The 15974-nt window shown below is 36.0% G+C and overlaps 1 protein-coding gene across 4 annotated transcripts in view; it reads left to right on the top strand.

Annotated features, from left to right (window-relative positions):
- LOC145998875 (phosphatidylserine lipase ABHD16A) overlaps positions 1-14345 on the top strand; it is a 130358-nt gene extending 116013 nt beyond the window's left edge. The window contains exons 11-14 of one of the 4 annotated variants that reach the window (XR_014443349.1): positions 6434-6588; positions 8051-8191; positions 11609-11715; positions 13899-13920. Coding sequence is in view for 2 of the 4 variants with exons in the window: in XM_083135570.1 (XP_082991696.1) it covers positions 6434-6588; positions 8051-8188 (293 nt within the window). In the remaining 2 variants the exon portion in view is untranslated. Of the gene's footprint in view, positions 1-6433; positions 6589-8050; positions 8192-11608; positions 11716-13898 lie in introns of all 4 variants that reach the window. The other 3 variants (XR_014443350.1, XM_083135571.1, XM_083135570.1) reach the window with 3 other exon arrangements.
- The last annotated feature ends 1629 nt before the right edge of the window (positions 14346-15974 follow it).

A 15974-nucleotide genomic window follows, 5' to 3' on the forward strand; every position in this document is an offset into this window, starting at 1 on the left:
TAATGAAGCCACTACAAAATTAATTATGAAAGTATTTTCCAAAAATGTTCAACGTATTTTTCAAAAAAATTCAACGTATTTTTTCAAAAAAATTTCAACCTATTTTTCAAATCGAATTGAAATCGTACAACTTATATGGGCGTAGAAGGGAACTATTTGTTCCAAAACTCTGTCAAAATCGTACAGACTCGCAGAAAAAGCAATCAAATGTAGAAAATACACCTCGAAGAAACGTACAAGATATTTTTTAAATGTTCAAATCTCAATTTGTTTCTCGTACTCTTAAGAGGTATACATAAGAAAATACATACTGACTCAAATATAAGGGACTTTTCAATATCGTTATTTTGACAACTCCGACATTTCGTATGGGTACTGCAATGGTTTCTGCATACAAATAATTTGCATTCCGAACAACATACCGTGGTTTTATTCTTCTTATTTCCCCCAAATTCATGGCTGGTGTGCCGTGATTTAAGGTAGGAAACGTTCCCGTGCGGCGCGGTACTCAGTGCCGCTAAAGAGGGACAGGTCACTTCAGAGGCGTGTAAGCAACTGAAAGAACGACAGAAAAAAGACGCTAACGCCTCTGTGTTTTCGTGGGAGTAGTGAAGATAAGTTACCTAGTGCTGTCCCGACAATTATTGCGCTGGTAAGGAAAATAATTCAATTTCTTTAAAAAGGCGGCACTCAGTGCCGTCGCGGGTTACAGAGGGTTAAAAAATGGCCCCTTTTCTTGCCAGCTTTGGATCAGCAGACATCGACCTAACACAATTTCGATTGTTGATACGCCTGTTGATAGAGATGGCCACGAAATCCGGATAACGGATATCCGGATTTCAAATTATCCGATTTCCTTATCGGATGCAAGGGATAATCCGAATATCTGGATAATTCTAATATCCGGATAGTGAAGATTTGGTGAAGGGTTCGTAAAAAAAATCCATACAGTGAAATACGAACATGACGAATAAAAGAATATGCGGATAGCCCGTAAAACCGGTAAACGATAAAACTGTCCGGATAATTTACATTCGGATATTCGGGATAATTCGAATAACCACGATATTCGGATAATGAGGATAATCCGGATATCAGATAGCCGATATCCGGATATTTGAAGTCTGGATAGAAATTTATCCGACGGATATTTTTTCCCAGGATTTTCCCTACTTTTCAGTTCTTGCCGACCTCCGTAGCGCAATGGTTAGTACAACGCCAGAAAAAGGAAGAAAAATACACCAAATCAGTCAATTAAACCTTTTGACCTCGCCATCGGCAACATCACCAGTAGCTCTCTTCAGCGTGCGTCTCATCGAATTCTGACATTGTTTATCCCGCAACATAGTGCCTCCCCGATGGCGCAGTGGTAGCGTCGTCCAAGACTTGAGCGTCGTCGCCTTGTAATCAAGGGGGTCCCGGTGGAGGCACATAGTGGTTCGGATCCCACTTTAAACTGTAGGTCCAGTCCCGATTGGTCTTTCTGTGCATTAAGTGGACTTAAAAAAAAAGAACAAATCAATTATCCCGCAACACGTTCTAGAATGTGTTTATATTTGCTGGATGAAATAATTAAACGATATCATTTGATATCTAATTTCTGCGTACAAGCGATCGCAGTGCGGTGGACTGTGTGCGGGAACTAGAAAGCACACTCGAAGTAATTCATTGTAGAAAAGAAGTCTTGGATTTGAAGAGTCATCTTCTTTTCTCTTCTAAATTGAGCACCTTGGTTGAGCAATTGTATGCGAGTAATTTGTCTCCGCCTGCAAAACGGAACCCTGTTTTTTTTTCTTTCCACTTTTCGAAACACGTGTGTCATGATTTACTCACCAGTCGACACAGCGAGACTTACTTTGCTGTAGAAAATAATTGGATCGTAATTTTTAGGTGGTGTTTCATCTTTTGTAGAATTGTCAAAGAATAATGTAGATGGAACTCCATTTTTTTTTACCGCACCTGGACTCGTAATTAATGCTGGTATACTTGGCCATCCTGAAAGGGAATGGCACCGTGATGGCCGTTTATTTGAAAGTGCGGTACGAGTCCATGGATTATACTTGCACAGTCTCTCGCACTTCCGGATTATAAGAATTCCAGTGGCTTTGAATGCTATTGTTACAACCCAGAAGTGTCCTTGACCGTACCTTTGGTGAAGTTATCAAGTTAACTGAAAGTATAGGAACGTTATAGAGACCCACGAGACCAGATCGTCGAGGCTTGTCGTAACGATACCGAGCATCTCTTCTCGATCGAGACTTTGATAAATGAGCGTGAAAATTGTTACCAAACCAGAATTTCTTTATTATGCGATTTATTCGGACATAACACCATTCGGTGTGGCTAAATGATTACTACTTTGCTTGTTGTAATTGCGACGTTATGTGTATGCAACAGTGCTGCATTGTGAACCTGTGCAGCGCCGTTGCATACGTTTCGGAATAAAATTACATTTTTTCGAGGAATCGTTGCGTCGAAACGAGAAATGAAACAAAACAAAAAAAAAAAAAGTTAGAGAAAGAGAAAGTTGTGTACCTCCATGGCGGAGTGGTTAACACACCATGCTATGACACGAGGGATCCCTGGTTCGAATCCCAGCCTGGGCCTAGGTGTTCTTTGTGAGTGTCCCTTCATGAATTTCATCCTCATCTTCGCGATTAGCCAGAAGTGGCAGGAAAGCGAAGTAAAATAAACCAAACCAGTCAATGTTTATGCAGTGATTAACAGTGTATCTTCCACATCCTATATACGTTGGAAATTTGTAAGTTTGCTAAAATAAACTTATTGAGTTTTTGTTTTATAAGTACTAATTGTGCTTACCTGTATTGCACACAATCCAAATAAATTATTGAAATCGGAAACGTCATAACTGTATATATCAAGGATTACTTACTGAACATTTGAGTTCCATGATTATGCATGGTGAGGTAGTCAGCTATGAACCCCAGGCTTGAACTGTAATTATGGCAGGGACAGGTGTTTGTCCCATCATCTATTTCATGGGATAATCAATTATACTGATTGTTGTATTATAACACCATTAAGCCTTGTTTCCATGATATGAAAAACTCAATATGCTGACCAAGGCAGAAAATTTATTTTATTTTAAAACATAAACTAAATGTAACGTTTCAACCTTCTAGCAAGGTCTTCTTCAGACTCTGTACCCAGTACAAATGAAACAAGGTACAAAACAGGAAGATATAAAGGGTGTTTTTTTTAAGAGTGATAGAACTTTCGATAGGGATAGCTGTCATTTTTTTTTTTTTTTTTGATATGTTGTTTTGTCATTTCTGATCAGTGAGCATTGGCAATGATCATGATAAAACTGACGCCGCAACAACGTTTACAAATTGTGGAAATATATTTCCAAAATCAATGTTCTGTTCGCCAAATGTATAGAGCACTTCGGAAATATCGGTGCTGTCAGTGAATTGGCCTCACAAGATCATGGGACCTAACGCCACAGGATTATTTTCTTTGGGGATATGTAAAAGTCTCTGGTTTATGCTGATAAACCAGCATCAATTGACACTTTGGAAGCCAACATAACTCGTATTATTAACGACATATGTCTCCAATTACTTGAAGAAGTGGTTCAAAATTGGACTGATCGAATCCGGTTCATCACAGCTAGTCGTGGTGGACATATGCCGGAAATTATTTTCAAAAAGTAAGTGTCAGAAAGTTATCTTTCAAATAAAAACACAATTGGCTTGAAACTTAATTTTTTATGTGCTTTATTTTAATTCAAAGTTCTATCACTCTAAAAAAAACACCCTATATATACACAAAAATCACTCCCCTTCAGACACAAGATTATTAGAAAGAAAGAAAAAGAGCATGAGATAAAGAGTACAACCACTTTCCAGATGAAAGGAAATGTTTATCCAAATCGCCATCAGGTGAAAGTACAGTTGGAATGTTCTAGAGAGAAAGTTGTTTTCTCTCTAGAACATTCCAACTGTACTTTCACCTGATGGCGATTTGGATAAACATTTCCTTTCATCTGGAAAGTGGTTGTACTCTTTATCTCATGCTCTTTTTCTTTCTTTCTTCATTTCTCTTCCTTCTTCTCTCCTCTTTCGCTCTTGTCCTTTCCACACACGAGAGAAACAGGACATGACATAGAGTGAGATGAGGCTAAGCAGATAGGAAGGGAGAAGAGAGTACTAGTGAGAAAATGGAAGGAAGCCAAGGAAATAGAGAAGAAAGTAGAAGGAGACACAATGAACTGGAATGGTGGACTGAAGATAAACAAAGAATGGAAGAAGGTGTTAGAAAGAGTGGAAAGGACAAGAGCGAAAGAGGAGAGAAAAAGAGTGTGAGATAAAGAGTCCAACCCTTTCCAGATGAAAGGAAATGTTTATCCAAATCGCTGCAGGTGAAAGTACAGTTGACAAGGGAGGGCCATCTGCTGGAATGTTCTAGAGAGAAAACAACTTTCTAATAATCTTGTGTCTGTAGGGGAGTGATTTTTGTGTATATATATATCTTCCTGTTTTGTACCTTGTTTCATTTGTACTGGGTAGAGTCTGAAGAAGACCTTACTAGAAGGTTGAAACGTTAAGTTTAGTTTATGTTTTAAAATAAAATAAATTTTCTGCCTTGGTCAGCATATTGAGTTTTTCGTCTCATTGTTGTGATTAACCCATAAGATAGAAATCAATGTTAAATACCTGAAAGAGAGTGAGAACGGGAGATGCAAAAATGCACTTCTAACTTGTTAAATTAATGATTATCCTTTCTAATTAGGAGAAACATGATGGAAATATTCCATTTTTGGATAAATATGAGGGGTATCTTAAAGTTTAAATTATCAGCATGAACCAAATGAACCAGAAACTTCATTTAAATTGTAGTCCTTATGACTTCTCTACATAAGTCACCATGCAGATGCACTCATGCACCTCTTGATTGACATTTTGTGTTGTCGAATCGCCGCCCCTCCAGTGAATTTTTCATTTCAGGCAGGGAACAAGAAAAAGTCACTTGGGACGAGATTGGGAGAATAGGGTGGATGCAGCAAGATTTCATAGCTGCATTGCCTTCTTTCCACAGCAGCAACTTGAGATGAGTGAGTGGGTATATTGTCGGAAAGGAGACGGACCGCGGAACTCAGTATGCTGACACCTTAGATATGCAGAGTTTGTTTGATCATGTGGAGGACTACTCATCAGTCTTCCAGGATGAGATCCTCCTTTTCTTCACTGTAGTCTACCGTCTGTGAATGATGGTCGTCCACTTCTTGCCAAATGTGTGAGGGACATGTGGCCACTTTGAAAATTCCTCTTCCACATCACAGCAGTGTCGTATGACAGACAATCATCACCATAGACAGCCTTCATTTCATCATGAATTTGCCAGGTACCATAACCCTTCAAATGTAGGAACTTAATCACGTTGTGAGCCTCGGTCTTTTCATCTTACTGACATCTACCATCACCTGTCAAAAAGTAAATATAAAACTACGAACATTTTACACCGTCATGCACACAAGGACCAGTGATTACACTGGCGAAATTTCATTCACATAGCTCAATAACTTCCAGAAGATAATTAAAACTTCTCGATTTCCCCTCGTATAGTATGCATCTTTAATAGGTAATACATTTTTCAGTGAAGAACCATCAACACCACTTTTCTGTTAATCTGTGTGTGTGAGTTGGTCATATGCATACTTTGTACCAGCCAAAATAGTGATTTTTTTTGTTATTTTCGGATTCCATCTTGAACTGTAGGTCCAGTCCCGATTAGCCTTTCTGTGCATAAAGTGGACTTAAAATATGAATTCAATAACTTATAATTCATTGAATTATGTTGGTGGTGCATTCACACCTGTGTAATCTTTTGTGTGAATTTTAAACATGAGTAAATTGATTATCTGAAGCAAAAAATGCATAAAGTCTGTAGCTCAGATGAAATGTGCATCATAGAGAAAGATGCAGGAAGGTGCATTAAAGTGGATACAGAAAGAATTACTTGTTTGCATCATATATGATGCATTTTGACATTACCTTTATGATATACAAAAATGCATCAAACTAAACCTGATTCTTCGCAGAGGCCATAAAACACACTTTCATGCAGTAATTGATTCGTTTTTGGAGCATCAATAGATTTGATGCCGTTGGTATCGTGCATGAATGGGCGGATCCAGAATTTTTTTCATAGGGACACAGCATAGGGTTTGAGTTTTAAGTCCTCTTTATGCACAATATGGCTAATCGGGACTGGATCTATAGTTTAAAGTGGCATCTGAACCACTGTGTGCATCCACTGGATATCGAACCCAGGACCCCTTGATTACAAGGTAAGGATGTTATCACTACACCATCAAAATAGAGTAATAAATAATAATAAGCAGTGATAGAATTATGCAGAAATGTTGACCAAGCATCTACAGTTTTTTCATTTTGTTTTCTTTTTGTAGCTTTCAAAGAAGCCCTATGGTCACAGTATGAAGTGAATGAAGAACACTGCATGTCACTCCTATCAGCATATATAGCAGAGAACTCTAAGACATATCCTATCAATATAGGAGAAGGATTTTCAAATATAGAGCGGATCAGGATGGCATTGGTTTTGGTAAATATATATACTTTATACACTTAGATTTGATTTTTTTTGATGCTCTTGTAATTAATGCTTCTTCAATGTGGTTAAGGTTAAAGTACACTTTCTTTTTTGTTTCTTAAACCTTATTTTTTATCCCCCCATGGCGAAGTGGCATGCCAGGGCTCGAATCCCAGCCTGGGCAAGGATGTTTGTGAGTGTCCATTCATCAATTTCATCATGCCATCACTCATCCTCATCTTCGCAAATTAGCCAAAAGTGGCACAAAAAGCAAAGTAAAATTAAACAATCAATCAATCTTATTTTTTTATTGTTAGGATGTTAATTTGAGATTAGCGTAGAAAATTAGAATGGCTTAAAAATAACTATATAAGCCAAATAAATGTATTATATGTTATTGGCCTTTGATTTGATATGCATGTTTCTGCTTATGTAATGATCTAACATTACTACATGTAAGATTTTGCATTGGCTTTGTACCCCTCCTAGAAGGTGCACTGATGACATCTCAAAGACTGCAGATTGTAAAGGGGGCTGATTTAGTCAATGTACTCGCTTACACAGTAAATAAGTTCTTATATATAAAGCCTGCATGACCAAAGAACAAGCTTGAAACTCTTGTTTTGCCTTATGCGTGAGAACAGGGAGGGTCACATGAAGCCTTGAATCAATCAGATTGGTCCAATTGCTATGGTGATGGGAACTGTTTCTAGTATACTACATTGCCAAATTTATGCTTCAGAGCAACGGTTTGGGTTCCAAGGTTCAGCTAAGCTCAGCAGCTACTGCAAGTTAGGAAATTAAAGGTTCTCCCTGAACTGCGAGGGAAGGCCATTCTCTGCTTCCCTCTGAACTGCGAGCGAAGGGTGCGTGTTGACAGCAGAAGGTGTCATTTACGATGGACGAAAATCAGGCATGTGGGAACACTGCTTTTTTGCACTTCGAGACACTCAAATCTGGAGACGAAAAGTCTGCGTATGTACTTTGGTCATATGGGCCTTAAAGAACATAAGTTACAGAATCATTGAAATTATAGAAAGAGTGAACCATACCATGAACAGTTTGAAACAAAAGTTGTTTGGAAATTAAGATCCATGAAACAAATTCCTACTTGAACCCCTTTCCTTTTTGTGTTGGGGGGATTCATTGCACACACACATATAGAAAAAAATTAATATTTTTGTTTTGTTTGCTTTTTAATACTAGTCAATTGCAAATTGTTACATTAGAAAAGAACCGCTTTCCTTTTTGTGTTGGGGGGATTCATTGCATACACACATATAGAAAAAAATATTTTTTTGTTTCCTTTTGCTTTTTAATACTAGTCAATTGCAAAGTGTTACACTACAAAAGTAAACATCTTTTGGTAATATTTGTTCGCATCTGTGTATTTCCCCCTTCTTTTAAGTTTTTGTCAATGCAAGTACATATGTTACTTTAAGTGTTACAAAGTAACATTTTTTTTTATTTCAAGGCGGACAAGTATTTGTTGGACTTCAAGTCAAACCACTGTAACCCATTACCTTCTGGGAAGTTCATATTACCGAGGGAAATTCCAGAGGATCCTGGCGCGGATTTTGTACAGGTGTGTGAGAAAGACACATGTCTTTAATGGGTAAGTTTAAGTTAAGAAGTAACTCGAAGTTGATGTTGCCCTGACCCTTGGATTCCCACATGAATCTGCTATGTTGCACCATTAGTTGTTCTTGTGCCTGTGCACCTTGGACACCACCAGCATTTGTACTGATATTTAAAGATAAGCTGCTTTTTAATATATTCTCTCATTCCACACCCTAAAATTTTGTGTATGTCAGGGTGAAGGTGTTAATAAATTGCTCATTATTAAACCAAGAGTTTTTGGAATTAATATTTCTGCTACGATGAACCTTATATTAAAGCAGGTTCATAGCGTGAATGCTGAACTGAGTATATGCAGTAGTTGGATTTGTTACCAGAATTGGTTTAGAGCAAAGTACCTTCATTTTTCTCAGCATTTAAAATAAACCCATATTGTACATGTGGAAGAGAGAGGCAAGGACAAGAAGAAGTCCAGTTCACTATCATGACAGCTGTGGGCATTGTCAGTGCAATAGGATGTAGATATTCCTCAAGATTCTACCGTTCATGGGCCTGGCTCTTGATTATCTCACCATTGAATGTAAATAATTTGGACATTTCTTAATTTCCCTTCCTTGAGTTTCAATCCACATTTTAGCTAATTTCATGAATACTATTACGTAATTTCAGCACATGATGTAAATTTCTCTAAGTTTGTGCAAAAGAGAAGAGAAAACTGCTGTCCTGGCCAAGGGTCCAGCTGAGCCTTAAGACGTATTTACAAACTAGAATTTCCTGTAAATACAGAGAACCTTAGTACTACTTTTTGGCAAAGCTGTTTTTCGAAAAACAGTGAGTACTAAGGTTCTGTGTATTTATTTACTACCGCATGTCTCATTTCCCAAATATGAATAGAATTACCTACCCTAATCCAAATGTCAACACGTGATGCGAACATATACCAGATTAAATGAAATTGCCATAGTGATCCAGTTATGTTGTTGTTCCACTTTTTTAAATTAGCCCTTCCATCATTCCTTCCTTACTTCATCATTTGGTCCCATCCCATCCTTTCCTTTTGTCTATGCCAGTTTCTTAAATATTAAATTGCATGTGTTATCTCTGCATTATGTCCATTATCCCTAGTTTGTTTATTGCTTCTGTTGTATAACTGTTCATACGTACAAATGCTAACTGATTTGTGAATAGATGTCTGTTAAATTTCCTTCTTTTCCACTGTTAGAAATTTACTTCCAGAAAAAATATATTTTAATCACCATTTCTGACTAATGGCAGCCAGTCATCTCAATATTTTTTTTTCCAAGTAATTTGAAATTATTGTTATTTTATGCAAGGAATAGAAACATCTACTCTTCTGCCATTGCATGTATATATTTGGATTCACATTATTCTTGCTCTTGGTTCTAAAATCAAAATACTTTCCACATATTTATAACATGATACTAATAATCATGTTTTCCCAGCACTGTATATTTTGCTAATGTTGGGTAAGGAAGGAATTTTTCGTAACTCATATTGTGTCGAGTTTATATTATGTGCAGTTTCATCAACAAATAGATCTTGTAACTTATAATTTTCAATTTCATCCTTTTCAATCTTGGTAAATACGTAATATAGCAACTTGCAAACATCTTTACGTCATAACTGCCTCTTGTTTTGTTCTGTATGCAAAATTTGAATTTAGGCTTGATTTTATTTTAGTTCAACATTTGCCTGTGCATAAACTTAATAATCACGAATCTTTTATATGTACATTTTGAGTCAATTTATTTAGTTTTCAAATTGAGATTTTGTTGTTTGACAAATTTGCCATTATGCATTCTCTCTGAAAGGCTGAAACAAATTGTGGTAACACTGTGTATCAACTCTCTCCAGATCAGTTTTCAGACTCCATTCGAACACTATAAAAATTTTCTAGAACACAAATATGTGCCCTCTGTAGGTATGTGATCGGAGGCAATCATGAAGGATTCTCAACATAAAAATTAGGTCTTGAAGTAATTAGCCATCCTTCACAGTGTCTTGCTGTTCTTGTACAATCAACATGGTAGCTCACTTACTTAATTATTTATTGTTTTCAGAAATAACACCCACATATTTCTAGATATTGCATTTCTATAGACTAACAGCCTTAGAATTTTTCCTGAAGGTGATATCATACACATATTGAATATTGACATAAATTAGGGATGGGACAGATTAATTGGTACTCTATTGCCAGATATATCGGTGAATAGATTTATAGATAAATTACCGATTATTTTACCGATCTGATATATCTATAAATATCTTATAATTTATTGCAAATTTCTGTCATTTTGTTATAATTTTTATGGATACTCTCAATGCCCTCCTTTTTTAAAAAAAGTAAATGTCTAAATGTGCACCTCGAACACAAATTTATTAAGGAAGTCAATGAACCTTTCAGGTTCTTCAAAGACCATTTCTAATTTAATATTGGTTATCCATATCGGTAAATTTTATATCAGTACTATATCGGTATCGGACAAAATTTCATCTCGGCCCATCCCTAACATAAATATTTCTGTTGTACAAAATTGTTTTTCTGTAATAAAAAAAATCGTAGCTCGGGAACTTAATTGTCGTAGAAAGATCAAATCCGTTTTTTTAAATGGTATTTGACATGCCCCATGGCAACCACAATGGACCAAAGCAGTGTTGCAAACTTACAGAAACAAGTTTTGGAATTTCATTACTAACATCGGCCGTATGGACCAAATTTGGAAGGAATCATGACAAAAGTCCATTCTTTAAGGGTATGTAATGCCCATGCCCCAACTTGGTGGGGGAGGGGGGACTGAAATTATGGTGTACAGAAATGTATAATTTTAGAAAATTTCTAAGTTTGACCTTTGTCCCCAGGTTTCACTGGAGCCCGAACTGGCGCACATTGTTGAAATGTGCTTTTGTTCTCATTATTACACATAAAAGTAAAATATATTAGAAAAAAGTGGTAGAGGAGTTGTGACCCTTTTTATAAAATGTATCCCATAACATAACAGAGGGGAAACAAATTGCTTTTTCAAACGCTGCTTTTTAATAATAGTAAGAATAGATATTTTGTTTTGCAATTTGAGTATATCATACCTTCATATGTATGATATAATGAACAACAAAGAGAGAATTGAAATGTGTGTAGTTTTCAATAAATGGCATGTTAATTGCGAAGAACGTGGTGCTAGGAATACCTTTTCCTAGCCACTTAAGGTTAAGAATCTTCATCCAATACTCTTCTTTTACTCATATAAGGGTTGATTCTTAATTTGCAGATTAGCCTAGATCCCTACTTCGGATCTACTTGTTACAACAATAAACTAACGACATGCTTTTGGATTGCATGTACTGTATTTGCCGGCGTATAATAGTAAGGAAACATGAATGTGTTCATATTTGTAGCCATGCTCCATCGTAATAGCATTTTGCAATATTTCAGCATCGTCAACTCCGAAAAAGGAATAAACTGTGAATCCAAGTAATACAACAGTACCCTTTGGATATAAACTAAATTTTAAAAATCAGCATGTAATATGATTATAGAAGGTAAGATCTTTTCAATGTCTGATACTGGTCTTGCATGTTTTGATTTCAAACATGCGTATATGAGAGTAGAAAAAAAAAATGTTAGTAATGCAAGTCTGAAATAACTAGAACATAAAAAAATCGATTAGAGCTTGGGAATGCTGCACCATCACATAGGATTGGCATCTTGCTGGGAAAAAATAACTCTGCAGCAGGTGTTCTGTGGTAGTACAGTGTCTCTTTATAGATTGTTTTGTTGCTTTTAACATTTAGATATTAGGAAATTGCTTTGTTGCTCATATTTAGATAGATGTGTTAGTAGATAGATAGTAGATAGTAGATAGTTAGATAGATAGTTTTAGTAGCAATAATGCTGTCTTTGTATTCTGTTATTTTTCAGTCTATAATTTCTTAGCTCTATAGGGTGGAACATACTGTATTTTAAAGGTAGATACAGCTATGAAAAAACAAGTGGAACTTTACCTTACTTTATTTTCTACACAAATACAGTGGAGTATTTTTACACTTTGCTGTATTTGGACCAAACAGAACCAAATTCATCATGTGGGAAAGTGTAAAATCAAATTTCCACTGTAACTGTTCAACTCTGAATTTCTGGCTTTAAGCATATGTAGACTACTTTCTCTTATCATCTCCTTGTAATTTATCAATTGTATTGATTTAATTGGAACAAACATGTATGAATATTGATTATACAGTATTAATATTGCATATGATGTACAACAGGCTGGGGACAACCTAAAAACAGGATATTATCTGCTTTACTTGTGATCTACAAAAATACTTTGTCAAGTATTGCTAGATGATGTCTTGTGCATGTTACAACAATAAACTAACGACATGCTTTTGGATTGCATGTACTGTATTTGCCGGCGTATAATAGTAGCTCTGAAAAACAGGGTGCATCTTATGCACTGATATCTGGAAACTTCCTCTGTTCTGAAATAGACAATTTCTTTCTTGCTGTGTGTGATGGAAGATTAAAATGTGTTCTTTTCCTAATTAGATTAGGTAAGTTTTCTGTTTAAATTAGACATACATACATATTATTTTATATTTGAAATACTGTAAATTAATTACAAATTCAGTGATAAAGCTTTTCCCTCAAATATGCATACAAAAAACGTGGTGCATCTTATACGCCAGCAAATACTGTAGTTACAGTCTTGTTACATCTGTGACTGTTAATGCAGTCAGATGTATTGGTTAAGACAAAGTCTTAGACAAACGTATATTGTCATCTTTCAGTAAGAAAATCCAACTTCACAATGTTATGTTGAAACATAAACATAAAGTATACTTCCACTTCTTGGGATACCAAATTACAAAATGATTTTTCGCTTCATGGGTCTCGAGAAATTTCCCATTTGCAGAATTAATATGATTTCATTTTAAACATCTCACTTCACTGAAAAATATTCTATTGATAATGTCAGCAGTGTTTACAGTATCTACATTTAATTTGAATGAAAAGGGCATATTGGACAACAGATTTAGTTGTCGAATCTTCTCTCCTAGTTTGGCAAAATAGCACTAGTTAATTTTCTGTAAACAGTAGCACTGAAGTGAAATAGTAGTAGTCCACATAGTCAACAACAAAAAGTAATTAAAAACTATGGAGTAATATTTTAAGTGTTGTTATTTTCAGCTTTACATTTTCTGTCTCCTTGTTGTTATTGCCCATTTAATGTCACAATTTACTTGTTGGTCACCAATATGTAATCCCCAGGGAACGGATTTATGTGTAGTAAAAATGTGCTAAATATGTAAATACATATTTAGTTATTTTCACCAAAATATGGACTTAGAATTGTAAAAAATTACCTATTTAATAAGACACTACATGAGCTACATAAAACACAGTCTCTGCATTGTAACTATTCCCGTGACTGTCTCGAAAAGAAACCACAAGCGAATCCCATACGTGCGCCACGAAATAGTTGCTGTTGTACACGCAAGTAATAGGGAGGCGTTAGCAATGGGCTGCTTGACTTGGGACCATCTTCCAAAGTTGCCAAAGTAACGTTTGTAACAACCAGGAGCAGATGCTTGAGCCTTCATTCCAAAGCAACACGTGTCATTTGTTGCTTGAGTGTGAATTCTCCCTAATGTTTATTCAAAACCATGAATATTTTAATTGTTCACCATCAAAGTTTTACATGTGTAAATTTCTTTAATTTTAGGGGCAACGAAGACAACACATTTAACAGGGTGATTGGATGAGAAGGTGATGCTGTGAACATTCTTCTGTGTCAATTTCAGAATTTAGTGTAATGAAGTTATGAGAGGTGAATGAATTATATTTTTAAATATCATTATTGTGGAAAAAATGAGTGACAAGTGACATATACAATAAGAATTTACAAATGTATTTCACAAGAACACAGTGTGTGCTTAGGATGTTAGTTTTTGTTGTTTATTGTAAAGTTAATTATGTAATATGATAAAATGTGAAAATAATGTTCATGTATTCAATGGAATTGTATAAATAATGTTGTTTGGTACTTATGTAGCAATAATGAAGTATGTTTTTGAAGAATATTTGCAGTGTTTTATGAAGTTCTGTGTCCAAATCAACTCTGCTATAAATTTCGCTATGCATTAATGTGGTTGAACTTTGTAATTTGTAATTACTGTTCTCTTGACCAAAATACATACTTTTGTACAGTCATGGACACTTGTGGGTTGTAATGATTCCATTAAGAGTCAATGGTATAATTACAACCCAGAAGTGTTCGTGACTTTATATTATATTATACAATCTACCATACACACACAATGTTACCAATCTTTATTATTCAGCGAGTATATATAATTTTTACATGCATGTAAACTGAGGAACATCAAATCATGCGAAACAATCTAAGAAAATTGAAGACCTTATTTCTTTCTGGCCATACTTTACATTATAACAACCATATTAGCAATGAATTGTGTAGAACAATTACTAACTCCTATAACTTTGTTTGTCTAAAATATGCACAGAAAGCCTAACTGGACCTACATTTTAAATTAGGATCGGAACCACTATATGCCTCCTCTGGCTTGACCCCTTGATTATAATGTAACAACATTACCATAATGCCATTGGGGAGATCTGACTAGCTCCTATGAATTGCAAATTTGATCCATTTGGAAGCTGAAATATGAATGTGCCACTGTCTTTGAACATTTGATGTCGCAAAGTATCAAGTCCTTTTTCTGTACCATGAACAACACTACAGGAGTAAATAATTATCCACACTTTTGCTGCTGTAATTTTCCTTAGGTCAGCTGTACTGCTTTCTGTGTATGCATCTAAATAGAATGTACATTTGTTGTTCTAGGGTTAACATAACTGTGCCTCTCTCCATTTGCACCAAAGAACAGTGACTAATGATTTAATTTCTATAGTTTGTGTGTGTACCGGCGACTGAAATCTACCTAAGGCTTGCATCACAATATTGGGAAATTTATTTCAATGGATTGAGAAGTTCAAATGGTCAGACAAGTGTTCACAATGGAGGAGCAGGATGCCCATTCACATCCACTACTGACCAACACAATGAGCAAGTCCATGCCATGATTCTGACAAACCAACAAGTAACTATTGATGAAGTGGTAAATACCTGTACATGAGTACAGATACTTGCATATTGTGATGCAAGTCTTCCTTAGATTACAACCCCCTGGTACATGCCTTCACACCACAAAAAACTGTACTGTGCTTCTCTGGTGAAAACACAGTGGAGCGGCCATGTTTATCCTGCAACCATGAGAAAAGAAAATGAGTGATGAAGGTCATGCATGTGCTATAGCAATGATAAATGTACAAGACGTGTGTGCACAAAACAGTACAGCCAATCTAAAGATAATTACAAAAAAAAAGTGCAATTAATTATCGGCTTTGCCTCGTAATTATGGTCTAGTCGGTAGGGTGCCTGACTGCCACACAGGAGACCCAGGTTCAATTCCTGGGGTGGGTGATCCAAGGTTGGAAATTTCCTGACCTTATCCCTGTATAAAGTGGCTCTGGGCCTCACCCAGCCTCAAATAAATGGGTACTGGGGGCAACCCTGATGGGGGGGGGGGGGTTAAAGGTGGCAAGTGTGGTGCTGATCACATCGCCTCCAAAATTTGCACAGATCAAGAATGTATGGGCCCCTACCCTCACAGATCCCTAAATGTGCCTTCATGGCACAGTGTTCTATGTTTAACTTACCCTTGTAATTATGGAATTACTTGATGTTTTAGAAGAGTGGCACATTACTGAACTTATT

Source organism: Lepisma saccharinum, chromosome 14 (assembly GCF_977018435.1).
Source record: "Lepisma saccharinum chromosome 14, izLepSacc3.1, whole genome shotgun sequence".
In the NCBI taxonomy this organism is placed as follows: domain Eukaryota; kingdom Metazoa; phylum Arthropoda; class Insecta; order Zygentoma; family Lepismatidae; genus Lepisma; species Lepisma saccharinum.